This window comes from Microcebus murinus, chromosome 12, assembly GCF_040939455.1.
Source record: "Microcebus murinus isolate Inina chromosome 12, M.murinus_Inina_mat1.0, whole genome shotgun sequence".
Lineage (NCBI taxonomy): Eukaryota > Metazoa > Chordata > Mammalia > Primates > Cheirogaleidae > Microcebus > Microcebus murinus.
The window spans coordinates 84,626,163-84,645,526 of NC_134115.1; the positions used below are offsets into that span (position 1 = coordinate 84,626,163).

General features: G+C 38.5%; 1 protein-coding gene and 1 pseudogene across 1 annotated transcript in view; one reads left to right on the plus strand and one right to left on the minus strand.

Annotated features, from left to right (window-relative positions):
* The window catches only part of MAPKAP1 (MAPK associated protein 1), a 221,129-nt gene that overhangs the window by 102,246 nt on the left and 99,519 nt on the right, over positions 1–19,364 (minus strand). Inside the window, 2 exon segments of the mRNA XM_020289475.2 lie at positions 150–259; positions 15,381–15,557. Coding sequence (XP_020145064.2) covers positions 150–259; positions 15,381–15,557 — 287 coding nt within the window.
* Positions 10,487–10,588, plus strand: LOC142874609 (uncharacterized; annotated as a pseudogene).

Here is a 19,364-nt window from a genome sequence, read left to right on the forward strand (position 1 = left end):
AAACCTTCCAGCAATGATATCTGAAACAATCTAGCCAGCCATCAAACACACAAACACACCCGCTCAACCCTTCCCCCTCCCCCTGTACCTTAAGCCCTTTTAACTAAGGGTTAAGTTTCTACTGCCAGGTTATGATTTAATTATCCCACCTGAAATTTTCTGAGATCCTTTTCTTCGCTTCACTGCCTTTAGCAAGATTTCTTTCATTGTGACCTTTGTGTTGTCCACCTGAATAAGGGAGAATCCATGAGCAGCATTTCTGTAGGAAAAGACAAATATTAAATCATCACCAACATTCAACCAGAGAGCTGTGATTATAATCTCCACTGTGTTTAAGAAAGTTTTAAACAAAGTGTACACTGAAGTGCCAATTATTTAAAAATAGGTTAAATAAATCTACTTCTAATGGGGAAGAGATAAAAGCATTCTAATATTAGCAGTTCCAAGTGAAAGAGAGGTCAGATTTAGGAAAGGTTTTTCTAATTGATCTCATATTTAACTTAATTGGACTGTGCAGGTCAGTGGTGCCTTGGGTTTCTAGTGTGGCTCCCAAGCCAAATCCTGCAGCAAGGATTGACAATTGATAAACTTGGCTTGTGTCAGTAGATGTCACTGCAGGCAGATACTATAATCATAAGAAGCTCATGGAGCCCCAGACAAAAAAATGTAATGGGGTGGGGAAAGAATGATACCCCAAAGCAATTTAGAATGTGGAAAAGAAAAGGTTCTTCCTTTTATTACTATATTAGCTAATAATACACACACACGCAAACATATTTTTTAAAAAATACACAGTCTATGTACACTTCAGTAGAAATGGTTTAATCTACTTAGCCCTAGAAAGTCAAACAAAATATTAGCTGAAGCACAAATAATGATAGGATAAAATACTAATACTACTTGTAAGCTTCCAGTCAATCAAATTGGGGTGGGGGGAGTACTTCATCTAGATAGGAAAAAACAGCCAAGAAACAAGTACAGGAACATCTCCCATGTGAGGTATAACTTCACCAAGACTGTTAATTGCAATAGCAAGTATCACAAATACTACTCACTACGCTTGGGCACTAGGACAAAATAGGCCAATTCCAAGTAGCTCATGTAACAAACGGGACCCAAGTTTCCAACTATGGAACATGGGAATTGCCACAAGGAATTTGGTTACATTCCCATTTCCCCATAAGAATCTCAAAAGGGAATATGGCCAAAAAACATGGCAGAACTTCATATTGACAAGAAATCTGAAAGAAAAGCCAAGCCCCAAGCTAAGCCCTGGAAAAGCTTCCCAATAGTAGGACAGGCTGGGAAGGAACCTTAAGCCTAGGTTGGACCCAACCAGGTGGCTAACTCTCCACAGGAGCTAGAGGCTGAATGCAAAACCAAGGACCTAATTTGCTTCCCTAATACAGAGACATCTCCACAACCCTCCTCACCACACGGCTTGCTGTTTAATCCTTGACATTCCATTTGTTAAAAAGCAAAAGCTGATGCTGGTCTGGCCAGCACAATCATCCATTTTAACTTGGTCAAGTTCTTGCTATTGAACAGCAGGCCTGAGAACTGTCAAGCTAATTTTACTGAACACTCTGTTACTGAATCATGCCTGAGTCCCAGCCATTCTTTACCTCAGAAGCTGGACCCTATCCCAGAACAATCTTTAAAAGTTTATTTTACTGATCAAAGCAAAATAAGAAATAGCTCTTTTTTAAAAAACTATATTTAGGGAGCAATGCAGTAAGTGATCCTTTGGCAAGAGTACTGAAATGTAAAGTGCCTTGTGCATTTATAAACTTGGGGGTATTTGCTCTGGCGCTAGGCCAGTGTGTGTTTGGAACAAATGCCAATCAACCACGCTCAGATTTGCCTTCCCCTGCTTTCTCCTCAGAAGTCAGTATGTGCTCCATCTGTGACAATATGTTGGGCGATGGATGAGTAGGGCCTGAAAGGAAACACAAGTTCTTGGGTACTCACAAACTAGTACTGGCCTAGACCTCATGAACTTCTATCCACCTGGCTTCTACCTGAACTATCTTAGATTTGAATCTGCTTATAAATTGCCTACATTCTCTCCTAATCTGCTGCTGGCTGATAGCATTATTTCAAACCAATACATTTATCTTTTTCAGCAAAGGCAGACTAAAAGCTCAAAAGGAAGCCTTGTGTTTGGACTAACTTCCATAAATTAAAAGCATCCTTTTAAAAGATTTTTCAACAGAGGAAAATCCCTAGTCTGTATTTTTCTGTCATTTTACCAAAACGTACCTGGGTGACAAGGTTAAAGCATGCAGAGGAAATCCCTGGCACTTATCATCCACAGGCATTACTGATAAATTGTGTGGTGGAGGAATAAAGGATTACCTTCTGTATTTTTTCATTACACTTTTCTTTTGTTACAGAATACATAAATCCATTGTGGCACAATGTAATATGTATCACCATGCTACACCTGCGGACGCTTCCGAGCGGCTGCCATGTCTGTGCAGTCAGGAATGATAAGTGAACCACCCGTGAATGTTAACGATAGTGATCATTCTGAGGTAACTCGGCTCTCCATCTTCCTTTACAGCCTCCGTGCTGAAGCCAGGGTAGCAAGGTTCATGAGAGGAAAATGAAAACAACAGTGAGGGACGGGGCACACATGGCCCTCGGAATGTACCTTCATGAGCGTGCAGTATCTTACTCTGGGGCTCCATTTCGGTAAAAACGTGCACATTAAAAGGAGAAAGAGGTTTTGCCCTGCGCACTGCACATTCAAGCAGGCCTAATAAAAGTTTCCTCAGGTCAGTTCCACACTCTACTCCTTTCCCTCCAGATGAATGCAAACTTTGGATCTTGTTCTACATCTGTAGCACCTCAGTGGGAAAGATGGACAGTGTTTTCTTTTTTTGAGCAATACACTTATAGTTTTCTAAAATGTAAGAGTACAGAACATAAGTGGTTCTCAGCATCCATCTAGGTGCAACTGTTAAGTTATGCTCCCATTTAACAAGTGGAATGGAGACTTGCCATCACAATTTTCAGCCTGACTTCCAAACATTCTAGGTTTTATGCCTCATTTCTTTATATCCAGGATTTTTTATGGGCTTTCTAAAAAGTCTACTGAAATACATCTTTTAAAGCTGCTTTTATTTAATGTGGGGCACTGGGTCTGAGATTGAGAAGACAATGATCTTGGGTGGGGGTGGTAATGCTACTAGTCCCGCTGCCTTCCTCGTGGCGCTGCGCTCCAGTCTCTGAGTTGGGACCTGCACTGGGATGGCTGGCCCTCAGACAGACAGGTGGGCTACACACAGACCCAGATCAGAAACTGCTCCCCTTGTGGACAGACAGCTTGTTTTCTCCCAGGACAAGGCATTCTAGGGGCACTGGGCAGAAGCTGCTGCCTTCCCACAGCTCCTTGGCCTGCCCATGCTGGGTCTAGGATGAAATTCTACTTCAGGGAGCTGACTAAAGACTGCCAGGAGTGCTTCAAGCAATTCAAAGTTAGGTCCTGTCAAGCCTTCTAACCACTGAAAAACATACAGGCATTTTAAAAAGAGATTGAGGAAACTAGTACTGGCCTAGACCTTGAGGAATTCACTTGAGGAATTCAGCTCTGTCCTAGTGCAAAGCCACTCAGCTACCACAGAGAAGTTTTTATACCAGTATTAACACAACTCAAACAGCATATCTCTACTAAGGAGTAAGCCAGAGATGATGGGAGCCACAGAAGAAACAGGGATACAGTTCTTCATCTGAAAAGCTTAGATTCTATTAGTAGGGACAGAGCTGGAACCAGAACCCAAGCTGGAAAGCAGCATATTAGAGAGGAAAGCACAAGGGCTGGGAGTTGACTACCCTTTGACTGAAATCCTGGTTCTGTGGCTAACCAAAATGTTGCTTTAACTTGTGGAAACCTCAGCTGCATTCATGAAATAAGGAGGATATTTCCCTAAATAATTGTCATGAGGATAAAACAGACAATGAATGCCAGGCACCTGGTACCAAGACTGGCAAATAGTAAATGGAGTTTACCCATGTTATTATAGTTCTCTTTTGTTCCCTTGTGCCAAGTCATCATCCCAAGAGAAAGACCCATTCAGCCCCTCTCTGCCCTACCTCCTAAGCAGACATTTCTTCTTTGGGAGAATGGGTCTCAACACCCATTGTCTATAATTGGTAATACAGAGACATTAAAATATGCAATTTGCTGGGCTTGGTAGGAACATTCAGGGGTACTGTCAGTGAGCAGCCTCTGCCCCAGGCATCAAAAACTCTTCAGAGCTAAAAGGAGAACATTCTGGGCTCAGTTTTCAAAGCTTTCCTTTTTGACAAAGTAAGCCACAGAAACAGGTATGCTTCATTGTGGCTTAACTCATTGGCTTTGGATGGTGAAGAAGCAAGTCAAAAATGGCTGTGGTGTAGAGAAATTCAATGACATTTATTAAGAGCTTTTTGATTTGTACAAGTTGTTCACTGTTTAAAAATTACAATAATAACAGCAGCAACTACTATTTATTGAACACTTATTATGTGCCAGGTACTATTTTAAGCTTTTAAGAAAAGTCTGTATTAACTCATTCAATCCTAATAAATAGTGCCAATATTATACCAATTTTATAGAAACTGAGTCTGGAGGCATTAGGGAATTTACCTGAGGTAACTCATCTATTAAGGACCCTATTATGGATTCAGAAATCAATAATATGGTCCCTAACCCAAATAGCATAGTCCAGTAGGAGAGAAAGACAAAGAAGCCAACAATTATAGTTCTGTGAGATAAGCACAAAGATGAAGATAAGTTCAGAGTGCTGCTGAAACACAGGGGCACTTAACCCAGCTACACGGGGTGTGGGGGTCAGGGAAGCTTCTTAGTGGAGATGATGTATCAAAATACAGCCATTATTTAGCTCTATACCATGCTAAGAAAGATGGTAGCAATACCAGAAGGCAGCAGAGCCCAGCAAGCTCTAGAATAAAGTGGCTTGGAGTCCCAGCTCTGCCTTCCTTGGGTAACAACATTATCACTCTAACTTAATTTGTCATCTATGAAATGGGGATAATAATTCTTAGAGTGTAACGCTGTTGTGAAAGGTGAAATACTTCCAGAGTATTTACCATAACACCTATCATATAATAAATGCTAAATAAGCAACAGTTAATATAGTAACATATATATGTTTTCATGTGTACAAATAAGTGATATATAATGATGAGATAATGACAATGGTCAACATTTATTGAGTACTTACTTTGTTTATTTCATTCTCCCAGAAAAGGTAGGTGCTATTACTAGTCCCATTTTGATAACAGTGAAAACAGAGAGGTGTGGCAAGGTTGAGACACTTAAAGTTATATAGTAAGTTAATAAGTTACACAGCAAGGTCCTGGAGGAGCCAGGACTTGAACTCAGGTTGGCTAGACTCCAAAGCTTGTGTTTCTACCCACTCTACAGCTCAACCTAGAAGGGAGCCTCAGGGACTCAGGGAAAGATGAGACTTCCAGAGAGCACATCCTTCAGACTGGAACCACCGACTACTTTGTGAAAAAGGTTCAACTTCCACTGTAACAAATTCAGTTTGATTATAAATGTCCTGGCCCATAGACTACCCATATGATCTACAAGATCCTTTTTAAGAAGGACTTGGAGAATGTCATGATTTCGTAAGCCACAGTGTCAGTTTGCAGAAGTAGAAAAGGGTTTAAGAGTGGTACTTGATTCTCCGGTCTTGACTAGTTCATAACAGTGATGAAGACACACTCTAGTTTCCAACCTGTTCTGGTCCCAATTCCATGCATGTTCATTCTCTAGCATTTCAAGGTAGAAAATGAAAATACATGAGCAAGAGAAAGCCTTGTAATAACTGTGGCATGCCTGCTTTAAAAGAAGTCCTTTGGGTGTTACTTTATCCATAAAAAGAGTTCACACTAGTGTGAATGCCACATTTTGTTTCCCCTTGCACTAACAAAAATTTTTTTTGAAGATCAAACTGTATTGTGTGAGCATGTGATGTTTGACATTGGACAAAGTACTCTTTTTCAAAACAGACATTTTCCAAAAACATAACTCGCTAGACTAATGGGCAGTGAGAAGCCAAAATGACTGCCCTCCGCCTTCTCCTTGTGTATCTTTGCCAGAGTCCTTGGGACTTGCCAAATCCGGTCATGCCTGCTTAGCTTGCTCGACTGATTGTGCCAGAAAAGAAAATAAGACACAGATGTATTTGAGCTCTTTGAGATGCCAGTAAGAGAGACAGCTAATGGCTTCATTTCGACCCTCCCCTTCCAGCTGGGCACAGGTGGGGGATAATGAGGTCCCTCTCCCTAATCAAACTCAATTATTTACTACTCTATATAACCGCAAAGACATTCACATTCAGTTCAGAATATAAAACACACCGTGGGCTACTTCCAACCACTGCCACTGGGTATTTATAACAAACTCAAGTGGCTAACAGTTTGCCTTGGCAGGAGTTTAAGTGTGTAAAGTTTTGCAAACTGTTTCTGTTCAAATATGTCCTGCTGAAATGGGGTCCCAGGCGGGGTTCTGTAACTGTCAGGTCAGTGAACTGCATAACATCTGAGAATGTATTCACCATGCAGTGCAGACAGGATCTGGAAATCAAATGCTTCATTCTATTGCAACCTTCTGAGAAGCATCACAGTTTTTTCAACAGCAAGACTGACATTGTATTAATAAACATTCCAAGTCACTAGCCTGACATGTACATAGCAGCAGCTGACAGACTCCAACATAAGCTGAGGGGAGAACAGAGGAAATCAAAATGAGACATAGTAACTAAACATGGCCAAAGGGGGTGTATCATGAAACAAATCACATTAACATCAGAAATATGAGTCCTAAACTTTTAAGATATATAATAACTAAAGCAACAATCTGGTATGATTTTTGGATACCAAAGCAAGTTGATGGTTATCTAAAATGTGTGCTTTCATAGTAGGAACAAAGCGTATCCTGGCACAATTTCAACAGACATTCCAGTGAGCAAACATACATATTTAGCTTGTCTGACCTTTAAATTCTTAGAAGTATGTAATTAATGCTTTCCATCTTTATTACTTGTTCCAATATTTCTGTCACTTTAAACAGACACAAAGAAAATCTTTTCTTTTCTCTAGATAGTAGCTGTTGCCAAAAAGGAAATCAAGTCAGATTTACAAATACAAAATTAAACAGGCTGCATATGTTACATTTCCATACACGAGGACAATCTGGACAATGAAAATGTTTGCTAATACAACAGAATGAAAAGAAACAACACACAGTTGGTCCTCTATGACTCGAGCAAACAATAAAGAACTAGGATAATTTATACCCATACTGTCAGGCCTAGCTACAAAGAATACAGGCATCTTCTTTTTTTTCCCTTATCCTCTTTGAGCTCTTTCCCTTATCAAACAGTATGACCTTAGGTAAGTAACTACCTGTGTCAGACCCTCAACTAATAAAAATAAAAATAAATTGCTTATAAGGAATAAATGAGTAATGTCTACTGGAGGTGTGAAACTGAGTGAGTGTGCAAAAATATTCTTTTCCTTTTTTATTTTCCTCTTCTATAGAACACAGGCAATATCAGATAAGAGAAGGAGAGACTTAAAGCTAATGACACCCTTTAGGTGTCACTTGGGGTATACTCTAGGTTTGGTCACTTGGGGTGTACTCTGGAGGTATCAAGAGGGTAAAGAAAACTACCCACCCTTTTGAAAAGCCTTCATACGGTAAAGAGCAATGAATCTAGGGCATGCGTCTTAAGGGACCAGCTCGCCTTTCCCTTTATACAGAGCCAACAGAAGCCTAGGCAGCCTCCGGGAGCCCTATGGGCCACCACTGCCCAAGGCAGCCCAGCTTCTAAAATAAGACCTTCCACTGTCCACCTGTTGGCCCCTCACCCAGAAAGTAAAACCCTAAATGGACTCTATTTGCTCTGCAGTTGTTAGTTAGAACTGTTCCTTCCCCATGTTTCTCTAATATATTAAACATTTTAAGGGAAACATGTGTATAGAAGGGCAGTTTAATTGTTCTTACTGACTGCTGATCAAGGAGGATTCTGTCCATTTTATTGGCCTTGACTTGCCTTCCTTTAAAGCCCTTCTTCTTCACTCCAGAGTAGGAACCCAGTGTGAAACTTTAATGTCAACATATATAATGTAATGACATCACCACAGGTGCTTTTGTCATTGCTATTTTTTAACTCAATTCAGTTTCACAAATTCTGACTAAATTAGCCCTATGCTGGGGGATGGAAGGAGACGGACAAGGAAGGACCCTCCCCTTGAGAAGCACCTAGCCTACTCAAGATCTTGTCCTACTATGTCTAAAGGAACAACAAGCCTTGGTTTGGTCACTGCTAGCAAGGAGCACTTCTCTAGTTGTTGAGCACCATCTGTGATCTAGCTCTTCATATGGTTTTAGGAGCCAGCCCCAAACCCTCCCATTTCTCCCACCTCCTACATTCCTGACATACAAACATCTTCAATTCTTAGGCTCAAAGAAGCTAGCAGTCAGCGAGTTAGGGACGCTTGTTTACATACACATCCCAAATCAATCAAGAGCAATGAACAGCTTAGAAATCTACTTGCAGATTTGGTAAAGAAGGCAGTTTCCATTAGCAGGCTCCTAATTTGCAAGTTGTTAGAGTAATCCATTCTCTTTCCCCAAACAAGAACAACTCTATTTCCACGGGTTTCCTAGGGCCCAAGTACCCTGGAGGGGAAGGCTGGATATAGCCCTGATGTTGTAAGAACATCAGAAGACATCTGATTCCACTTTCTTTCCACAGAACACTTCTTCAATTAGGGGTTCATTTAAGTTAATTAGTTCCTCTGTTAAAATGTAAATAATTATAAATATAATAATTCACTATCCCTACATGATAGAATGAAGGGAAATGTAAAACTTTATTTTCCATGAAGAAATAGATCTATTCTCTAATTTTGCTATAATGGACACATATTAATTATGTAATAAAAAATAACCCAAAGGAAGGTTAAACCCATTCACACCTTAATATGAATTATTCAGACTGATAAATTTCTGACAGAAATAACAAGAATAGCAACTATGTAACACTTCCTGCATACCAGGGTCTAACCTAGTATTTCAATGCTTCTAGCAATATTTCCTGAAATTCCAGGACCTCCAGGAGTCAACAGATTAAGTCACAGGCTAAGTTTCAGAATTTAAAAATTTGATTTTAGGCTGAATGCAGTAGCTCATACCTATAATCCCAGCATTTTGGAAGGCCGTGGCAGGAGGATCACTTTAGGCCAGGAGTTCAAGACCTGCCTGGGCAACATAGTGAGGACCCTGTCTTTACAAACAATAGAAAAATAAGCCAGGTGTGGTAGTGCACACCTGTAGTCCCAGCTACTCGGGAAGTTGAGGCAGGTGGATGACTTGAGCTACAATACCACCACTGCGCTCCGCCCTGGGTGACAGACCAAGACTCTGTCTCCAAAAAAATGACTAATTAATTAAATTAAAAAATATAAAAATTTGATTTTAGTTGGATAAAAATCAGATATCTATAGATGTATATCTATACCACATATAGATGGACAGCTATATATAATCTTCATTGAATGAAAAGCAAAACTATATATACCAGCATTATATATATATATATATATATATATATATATATATATATACACACACACACACACACACACATGTTGCTGTGTGTATATAAGATAGACATAGATGTAGGCCACTCTCAATCTTCCATGTTCCCCATTCTCCACCCAGCTGAGGGAGTGCTGAGTCACTGAGTAGAGGAAAAACACCCAGAAGAGCCACCTGGTCCTCATCAGACAGATATGAATAAGAAATAAACTTACTGGGATAAGCCAGGGGTGATAAACAAATCTAGGCCATGTTCATTTGTTCCTGTACAATCTGTGGTTACCTTAAAATACTACAACGGCAGAGCATACTCAGAGAAACTATATGGCCTATAAGCCTAAAATATTTACTATCTGGCCCTTTACAGAAAAAGTTTGCCAACCCCTGGGATATGCTGGTGAGATGTGGGGGGGCTGTATGTTCCAGCAGCTAGAGTTATTTAACATCACAGACTTAGTAAAGGTCAGATGGCATCACTACAAGCTGCATGCAAAAACTGTTTGTTGCATAGAGAAAAGGGGTGAGTGCATACAAGGTTCTCTAGGGAATAGAATAGGGTTGCTGATCTCTGAAGAATTTGTGCTCTTCAGTGCCAAGTCACACACTGTGCACATGTATCAATCAGACAGACAGCCCACCTACAGTATGTATAGACCAATCTACAACAGTGGAAAATAGGGTGACCAACCATCCTGGTTTACCTGGGATAGGGGTAGCGAGTATTCCTGGATATGGGATTTTTGGTTTTGAAACAGGGAAAGTCCTGAGCAAACTGACAGGAACTGGTCATACTAGCAGAAAGTATGGTGGGACAAATACAAAGAAGAGTTTTCCAGAAAAGAACATTTAAAATTTTGGGGAATTGCTTCTCTGCCTTTTCGCTGAGATCAAGTGTAGTATCTGTTCATCAGTTTAATATCTGATATGTGAAGTATCGCAAGAATGGAAAAACAAACACCGCATGTACTCGCTATTAAATTGGAACTAATCAATTAGCATTCATGTGCACATATAGAAGTTAAACTCAATGAAAATCAAGCAGGTGGGAAGGGAAGAAGGGGATGGGTAAAATCACACCTCATGGGTATAATGCACACTATTTGGGTGATGGGCACACTTATAACTTTCACTCAAAGTTTTGCTGTACAAAAGCAATTCATGTAATCAAAATGTTTGTAACCCTATAATATTCTAAAATTTAAAAAAAATCTTAAAAAATTTTGGGGAGATACACTATAAATCAATTGGCCCATTAAAATAATGGACTGGTAGTTAAAAATATATTCATTGTTTAAAAGGACAAATGATATGGTAATCAAGGTGTTTCTTCTGAAAATCAAAAGACTCAGTTGACAAACAGAACATTATAATTTAATGCCCATTAAACCCAACATCAGCAATGTTTAATTTTGGCAAGACATCATCTGTTGCATTAAAGTTGTTCATTTGTATTTTATTAATGTTATAGTTTTATTTGTGTTTCATTTGTAATTTTGTTTGGATTATATAAAAACATGGAATTTATCGCTAGAACATTATAGAACTTTACATTTGTAGGTACTGGAGGAACACTATAATAAAACAAATTTGGGTAAACATTGAAGCTTCGGGAGAATTTATTTTCCTTAAAAGAGTTCTGTACATTACTTATATTTAAAAACATTCCTCATGACAATTCAATGAGGTAGTTATTATTATCCACATTTTACAGGTGAAGAAACTGAGACTTACAAAGGTAAGCAAAAAAGTTGTCTAAGGTCATGTAGCAAGTCACTAGTGAAGCTGAGACTTGAACCCAGGTTTGTTTAAAAGCCTGTGATGGCTCATTTAGAGGGAATGGATGGTATACTTCAGCCTCTTGGGAAGGAGATATGAGGGTTTCTGAAGGACAAAAGGCAACCTGGGGCTTCCTGGTGTTCAAAAGGCAGGAACAGGGTTGTAGATGAGGGTAAGAGGGCTCAGAAAGCAAGATGGGACAAAGTGCTTGACCAAGGGTCCTCCTGGCAGCCCACAGACACCTACAAAGGTATCTCTATGAAGCCCTGTGAAAGGAGTTAAGGATACAGAGATAAATAAGACTGTGCCCTCCCAGTTTGTAAGGAGTTTATGGTCTTGCTACTATCTTAGAGGATGTCTGCTCAAAAGATGACTAATTTGAAAGTCTGCAGATCCCCAGTGTTTACCCCCTGACCAGGTTCAGTGAAAGTTAGCTTTTTCAGTCCAGCTGGGCGATGTCCACCTAAATTCTGCCCCTCCTCTGCTATCAAACAGAAAGAAGGGGAAGAAGAAAAATATAAAAGCACCAAAGAGATCTATTCAGTTACCCATTCAAGAAATACCTGTGGCATTACCTGTCATAGTAATGGAGCTATGATGGCTGTTATGGGCACGGACAATGTAGTTCCGCCCCTCAAAGGATTGTTTCATTATTATAATAATAGCAGATAACACTTGGATAATGCTTACATATGTCAGGCACTGTTCTAAGTGTTTTACATATATTAACTCATTCAATCTTTACAACCAATCTGTGAAGTAGGAGTTATTATCATCATCCCCATTTAACTGAGCCATAGAAAAATAATTCATCCAAGATCACACACACTAGTAAGGGCAAGGTCAGGACTGGCACCCAAGCAGTCTGGCTCCAGACCCCACCATGTTCTTCTTACCTACTGCTCTATAGTAGTAGCTGAAGGTCCACCTGAAGACAGTAAGATTCATTTGACTAATTAAACCAATACTAGATTCTCTAGTCCTAGCCTCTCAGCAGGGTGTTGGAAAGGCACAGACTTTAAAGTCAAGTATGGGGTCAAATCAAGGCCTGAGAACAATACTGCTCAGCCTCAGTTTCCACATCTCTAAATTGGTCATAATAAAAACTGGGCTACTGTGAGGTTAAATGAGATAACATATGCATAGTTGGCCCTCAGCAAATATTAGTTCACTCCCTATTGTCAAACCTACTTCCCTCTATTTCTGTTCAGTGTCTTCCCAGCAATATCCTGTCCCTTCTCTACTCAGAGACAAATGCAAGGAGGGAAATGAAGAGGAGAAGAAGTTATAGCTATACTTATTTTGCTGGGATTTGCTTCTCTAAAACTTTAGATACATCCCTGGAGACTCCTGAAGGTCTGTTCTGTCCTGCATTTGCAGGAGAAGCTTTACTAACTTAGAATATAGACCAGAAAGGCAAATGGGAGATTGCTGAACCTAGAAAATACGCACAGGGAAAATGGTCAGTAATCTGTACTATTTCATCAGACAACTGAGAAAAAGAAAAGACAGAAAATTTATTGACACTTTTGTTCTAAATGCTCACATATAAAGATTTCACTTTATCTCTTGTTTTCAGAAACACTCCAGACATGTCAAATAAACTGTCTTGAACTTTAAAACAGAAAAAGGATTGACTGAGGTATGTGTGTGTTTGGGAGTGGGAGCTTAGGGATTGGAGTAATTCAGGAGAAAAAAAGAGTATTAAGTTTAAAGCGGTTGTTGTTATTCTCTGCCTTCCCCTTTCCCCCCATTCTCCAGAAGGCAGAGTTCACAACGAGACACTGTAGTCCTAGTTAGATGCCTCTCCTGGAAAGGTTTATCTATCCCAGCCCAAACCCCATCCTATTAGAAATCATTGATTTAAAAGCTTTTGCTTTATAGAGAACTTTGAGTTCAAAAGACTATAATCATGTGTTAACAATTATGTAGAAAAAATTCTTCTAGTCACTATGGTAATAAAAATGTAAGTAAAAACTACTGAAATGCCACTGTACACATCTTTAAACATCTTTTGAAGTGGGAAATAAAACTTCTAATGATACCTTATAATGGTAAGACTGAAAAAAATGATTTTATGAATTTTGTTGGTAGTATTGTAAATTGGTACATCTTTTGTGAATAAAAAGTGAGAGTCTAAACATGTTTCTACCCTCTGACCAATAATCCTACTGATAGGAAATGATCCTAAGGAAGTTATTCAACACAAATAAAAGGTGTATAGATAATGAGTGTCATTATAGAATTACTTATTAAAAACAAGGAAACAATTTAAATATTCTGTGATAGGCTTCCATTGTACTCCATATACTTCTATGCTGATCACATTTTAATGATTTATTTGGCAACTGTTTCTCCAGTAGATAATACGTTCCATGAGGGTAGGAGTGTCTCTACATAGATCCCTGGCACATAATAAATATAGGTTGTAGAAATTATGAATGTTGAAATATTTCTAATATGTTAAGTAAAAATAATACAAAATATATGTATGCTAGAAGTGAAACTGTATTATATATACATGGAAGTAATTACATACAATTATAAAAAGTTATATTAGACTGAAAGGATCACTGGATAATTTTAAAATTATTTTGAATACTTTTAAAGGTTGCTGTTTTAGTGCCTCTGAAATGAAAAAGCAGATAAAAATCTGCTGTTATATATGCCAAACTTGTCCTCATAATACGGATGAAATAGCTATTTTGAAAGCTGAAGGAGCCATTCCCTAGCTCATCATCCCCAGGCACTTCAGTATTCTTCCTTTGCTCCCAGGTAGAAAGACCCAAAATACTCATATCATATGTAGCATAATCCTATTTTCAGTAAAAATCTCAAACAAAGGCAATATATTAATATTTAATATTTTAAAGAGACAGGGCATTATGTTCTCTAAAGCAATCCCTTTCAGATAGTGAATTTGCTGGCTACTAACAGCAGGGGGTGCCAAAGGGATCGCTATTGTTCTCAGGAGATGGCCAAGAAAGGGACTGCTGAGGCCCAGATTAGAAAAGCTTAGGTTCCAGAGGGCAGCCTAAATGCCGTAGGTTTTCCCTTCACAATTGGGAGGTGTGGATAAAACTGAGGAGCTCTGTAAACTTGAATGGAAAAAATTACATTTTTATTTTCACTAACTTCTCATATTTTGCATTTCCTTGAATTATAAGTATAAGCAACAAATCAAGTAGTATTAGCAGTGCCAGTGACTCTGTCATGAACAGAAATCATAGCTAACACCACAACATGTTACAGTTGTTGCAGATTTCTCAAATACCATTTATACTCATCACCACTTTGAAATAACAGACTTCAGGAGTTATTATGACATCTGCAGCTGGATGTTGTTATTTAATCTATTAGTAAAGCCATATGTATTATATCACAAATTTGTTTAATAATTTGGTGACTTTAAATATATCAGAATTCTTTTATATTCCAGAGAATTTTATTTTATGCATTTACACACGCTTTTCTGAGAAGGGCTTTTATAGGCTTTACCAGATTGCCAAAGGCACAAAAAAAGTTAAGAATGTCTGCTCAATCTAAAAGAAGGCAATTGAAAAGAAAAATCAAATTTGATCTGAACAAAGTTGGAGAGAAAAGTATTTTAAGTCACAAAAGAGTGGCCACAATGCACATTTTCATTTAATTTGTAATCCCTGAAAAGAAGGTGGCAAATCCAGAACTTCTGCTTCCCAGGCTCCAAGTGCACCAGTGCTTCCATAGGCCTGGATCCAGAAATGACATTCAGAGATCTACCTTATACAACCAGCTACTGCAAAGCAGTCTGTATTTAGCTTAGGTGCAGAGGATAGAAATATAATGCTAAAGTTGTCCCCAACATCTATCTGTAAGTTATCATTATTACAAGTGGACTCTCCAGATGCCAAATATCATTCATTTGATGAACAAAACCAAAATCAGATCCAAAATGCTAGAAGGTAGGAATGAGATATGGAGATAATGAGTCAGTACTCACATTCGAACAAAGAGTGACTCTTTGGATGTCAGACCAGGAGATGAATACTTTTCAACGAGGGCCAAAGTACTGAAGCCAAACTTATGAATGGGCTCGTTGGAATCCAGCGGGGGGAAATCTGTGTCCACCTCCCCATCATCCTCGGCAATATGCAGGCAGTAGGCACTGACATTGTCACTGAAAGGAAAACCAAAAAGGTGAGTGAATACCAAAGTAAGGGAAGTGAAGACCAGAGGGTGTGCTGTACAACAAGCAAGTTGAGGACACTGCTGTTCTTTACCCCAAGCTTGGTGATAGTTAGAACCCCCAAAGCCTACTTCACTTGATGGAGAGAAAACACATGGTAATGCAAAGGGGTGGAAAACAATGTGAAATGAAAGTCTTTATACTACTCTATTTTTTTTTAACATTTACTGAGCACCTATGGTAGATAAGACACAGAACTTAACCCTTTAGTTCAAAGGTAAGATTTAGTATCAGCCCTAAAGGAACCTTACAGGCTAGGTGTGGTGGTTCACGCCTATAACCCTAACACTTTGGGAGGGTGAGGTGGGAGGATAGCTTGAAGCCAGGAGTTTGAGACCAGCCTGAGCAATATAGCAAGTCCACATCTCTACAAAAATACATAAATAAATAAATATGTATACACACATACACACGTTAGCTGGGCATGGTGGCATACACCTCCAGCTACATAGGAGGCTGAAGCAGGAGGATCTCCTGAGTCCAGGAATTTGAGGTTGCAGTGATAACCCCACTACACTCTAGCCTGGGCAACAGAGCAAGACATTGTATCCAAAAAAAAGGGAAGCTTACATTAAATTAGAGGGAAAAAAGTAAGCCCTTTGCTACCTATAATACAAATATGAATAAAATAAATATCACAAAAGAGATACAAACAAAATTATAAAGGGGGAAAATTATTTGGGGGAAGTCAGAGGCATTTGATTTATGGTTAGGATTAAGAAAATATCTGTGTTCTAAGATCAGGAGAAGTACTCAAAGTAACCAAGACCATCCACACAGTTCTCCCTTCTCTAAGGAGTATTTAACTCTCTTGGCATGATCTAACTCCAAAAAAGCATAGATCTTTAGCAGAGTAAAAGCAAATGGCCCGCTTTATCTCACACATACACTTGGCCCTCTTGACTACTTCTGGACATTTCCTGCTTCCCTAGAATGTCCAATCAGTTCTCCTAGATTCCAGCCTTGTCCAGTTTAGAATCCACATACACTTCCTTCTCCCTCTCTTGGGGAAGTAAAAAGTTGATCTGTTGAAAGAGGGTAGGAAACTATAACAACATATAGACAGTTTAAAACTGAAATCAGCTTAAATACTTAAGATACCCTGCTCCAAAGCTGAATTGTAAAACTGCAAACCTGCTAGCCTCAGAAAGATGAACCTAATAGTTCATAATGAGGCAGAATTCTAAATTCTGCAGCTTAAATTTGGAGTTTTAATTACATGATTGATGCTTAAATTAATTAATTGCAAAGTGTATGCTAATTGTTTAATTGGTTGCTTGATCTATATAGATCATTTTTTGAATTAAATGAGTTGATTTACAAAGTTTATTGATTGGATGTGACAATGAATTATTTCACTGACTACCTGATTTGCAATTTTCCCAATTAATTCACAAATCTTTAGCTGCAACTCTGCTTATTGAGAGAGAGAGCCTACTTCAGGTGATCTATACTCACTGAGTCTGTCATGACTAAGATATTTATTACATAAAACAGGTAATAAGGACAGATTAAAATTAATGGAAACTGTAAATTTGCTAAATAGATGGATAACAAGAAAGTAATCTGGCTATGTTTGTCACTATAAATTTCAGGTATTTGCAATGCTGTTAAGATATTTAAAATGTATCTCTGAATGGTATGGTAAACTTTTGAATCTTTGAAATAGGGTACTAACTTAAACATAAAACAATGTAGACGCAGAAGAAAGTACTTTAGATGAGGAAAATGTCATGGTATAGTACAGGTGTGGGGAAAGTTTTCATGTTGGAAGGCAGCCTGAATTTAGCTGTAATCAAATAAGAATGCATTCAAGAAACTTCAATTAGATATACTTAAAATATAAATTATTTTGTAAAGTCTAATTACTATATATTAGGTTGGTGCAAAAATAATTGTGGTTTTGGACTGCGAATTTTACATCATTATAACTAGGCTCAAACACATCTTTATTAATCAAAATAGGAGCCATTACAATCAACGCATTTTTGCCAGCAAGAAATGTTTGCTTATTCCTGTAGCAAAAGAATCCATGCTTCAGGATTCAACAAACTCTTGGAAAGCATTTTCTGCATCTTGCTGGTTGTGGAAGTGTTTTGCCCACAAAAAGTTGTCGAGATGCTTGAAGAAGTGGTAGTTGGTTGGCGAGAGGTCAGGTGAATATGGTAGATGTGGCAAAACTTCATAGCCCAATTCGTTCAACTTTTGGAGTGTTGGTGGTGCAACATGCAGTCAGGCATTGTCGTGGAGAAGAATTGGGCCCTTTCTGTTTACCAATGCTGGCTGCAGGTGTTGCAGTTTTCAGTGTATCTCATCGGTTAGCTGAGCATACTTCTCAGATGTAATGGTTTCACCGGAATCCAGAAAGTTGTAGTAGATCAGACTGGCAGCAGACCACCAAATAGTGACCATGACCTTTTTTTTGGTGCAAGTTTGGCTTTGGGACGTGCTTTGGAGCTTCTTCTCTGTCCAACCACTGAGCTGGTCGTCGCCGGTTGTCGTACAAAATCTACTTTTTGTGAAATGTCACAATCTGATCGAGAAATGATCCCTTGTTCTTGTGTACAATAAGAGAAGACACTTCAAAATGACAATTTTTTAAATTTTCAGTCAGCTCATGAGGCACTCCCTTATAGAGGTTTTTCACCTTTCCAATATGCTTCAAATAATGAACAATTGTAGAATGGTTGAGTTCTTAGGCAACTTCTCACGTAGTTGTAAGAGAATTAGCTTGATGATTGCTCTCAGTTGGTTCTCGGCTCACCTCTCCCTTGCAAAACTTCTTGAACCAATACTGCATTGTATGTTCATTAGCCGTTCCTTGGCCAAATGCATTGTTGATTTGGGAGTTGTCTCCACTGCATTACAACCCCTTTTGAATAGAAAATTACTCAGATTTGCCTTTTGTCTAACATCATCTCCAAAGTCTAAAATAAATATAAAATAAACAGCAAGTAATAAGTGATTAACAAAAAAATAAAGCAAGAAATGTGCATTAAAATGATGCATAACATAACCACATTTATTTAAGAATGTATTCCAATATCAAATGGCAAAATTTCAACAATGCTAAAACTGTAATTAGTTTTGCATCAACTTAAATACTTAATAATTTCAAAAACCAAAAACTATTGGTTAATTTTAAAGTTAAGTAACCTTGTAATGATTTTGTTGTATCTACTTTTGTTGGAAAGCATTTGACTATTTAGTTGTAGCATGGAGGTCCACAGTTTCAGTTGATCCTCTAGATGGGTGCCAGTCATTTGTGACCTTAAGGGTTTCTTGATTTGGGTTAGGTAAGAGAATGTAGATTCTCAGCAATAAGTGGATGAAAACCAAGAAAGTATTTTTTCAGGAATGTTGCCAAAGGTGTGGGTATTCTACTGCATTTTTCCATATTTCAATCGGATCTTTCTTAGCATGAAACAATGACTTTAAAATGTCATCTACTCAGAGCTCTATCAATTCCATCTGAGCTACTTAGGTACCTTGGTGATATCAACTAGGTGAGACTGAAATGCTAATTTGAGTGTGATGTCATGACTCTCCAAGTCAATGAACCTTTCATGTATTCTCCAATTAACAGGTCTATAACAGCTGCATAGTTTTCAAATGGTTTGCATACATCATTCTGCTCATCAATGATCTTTGCTAACTGGGAAAAATGATCATTCAAAATTTCCCTTTGAAGAAGTGAAAAAAGATAGCTTTATTTGAAGTGCTTGGATTTTTTTTTTG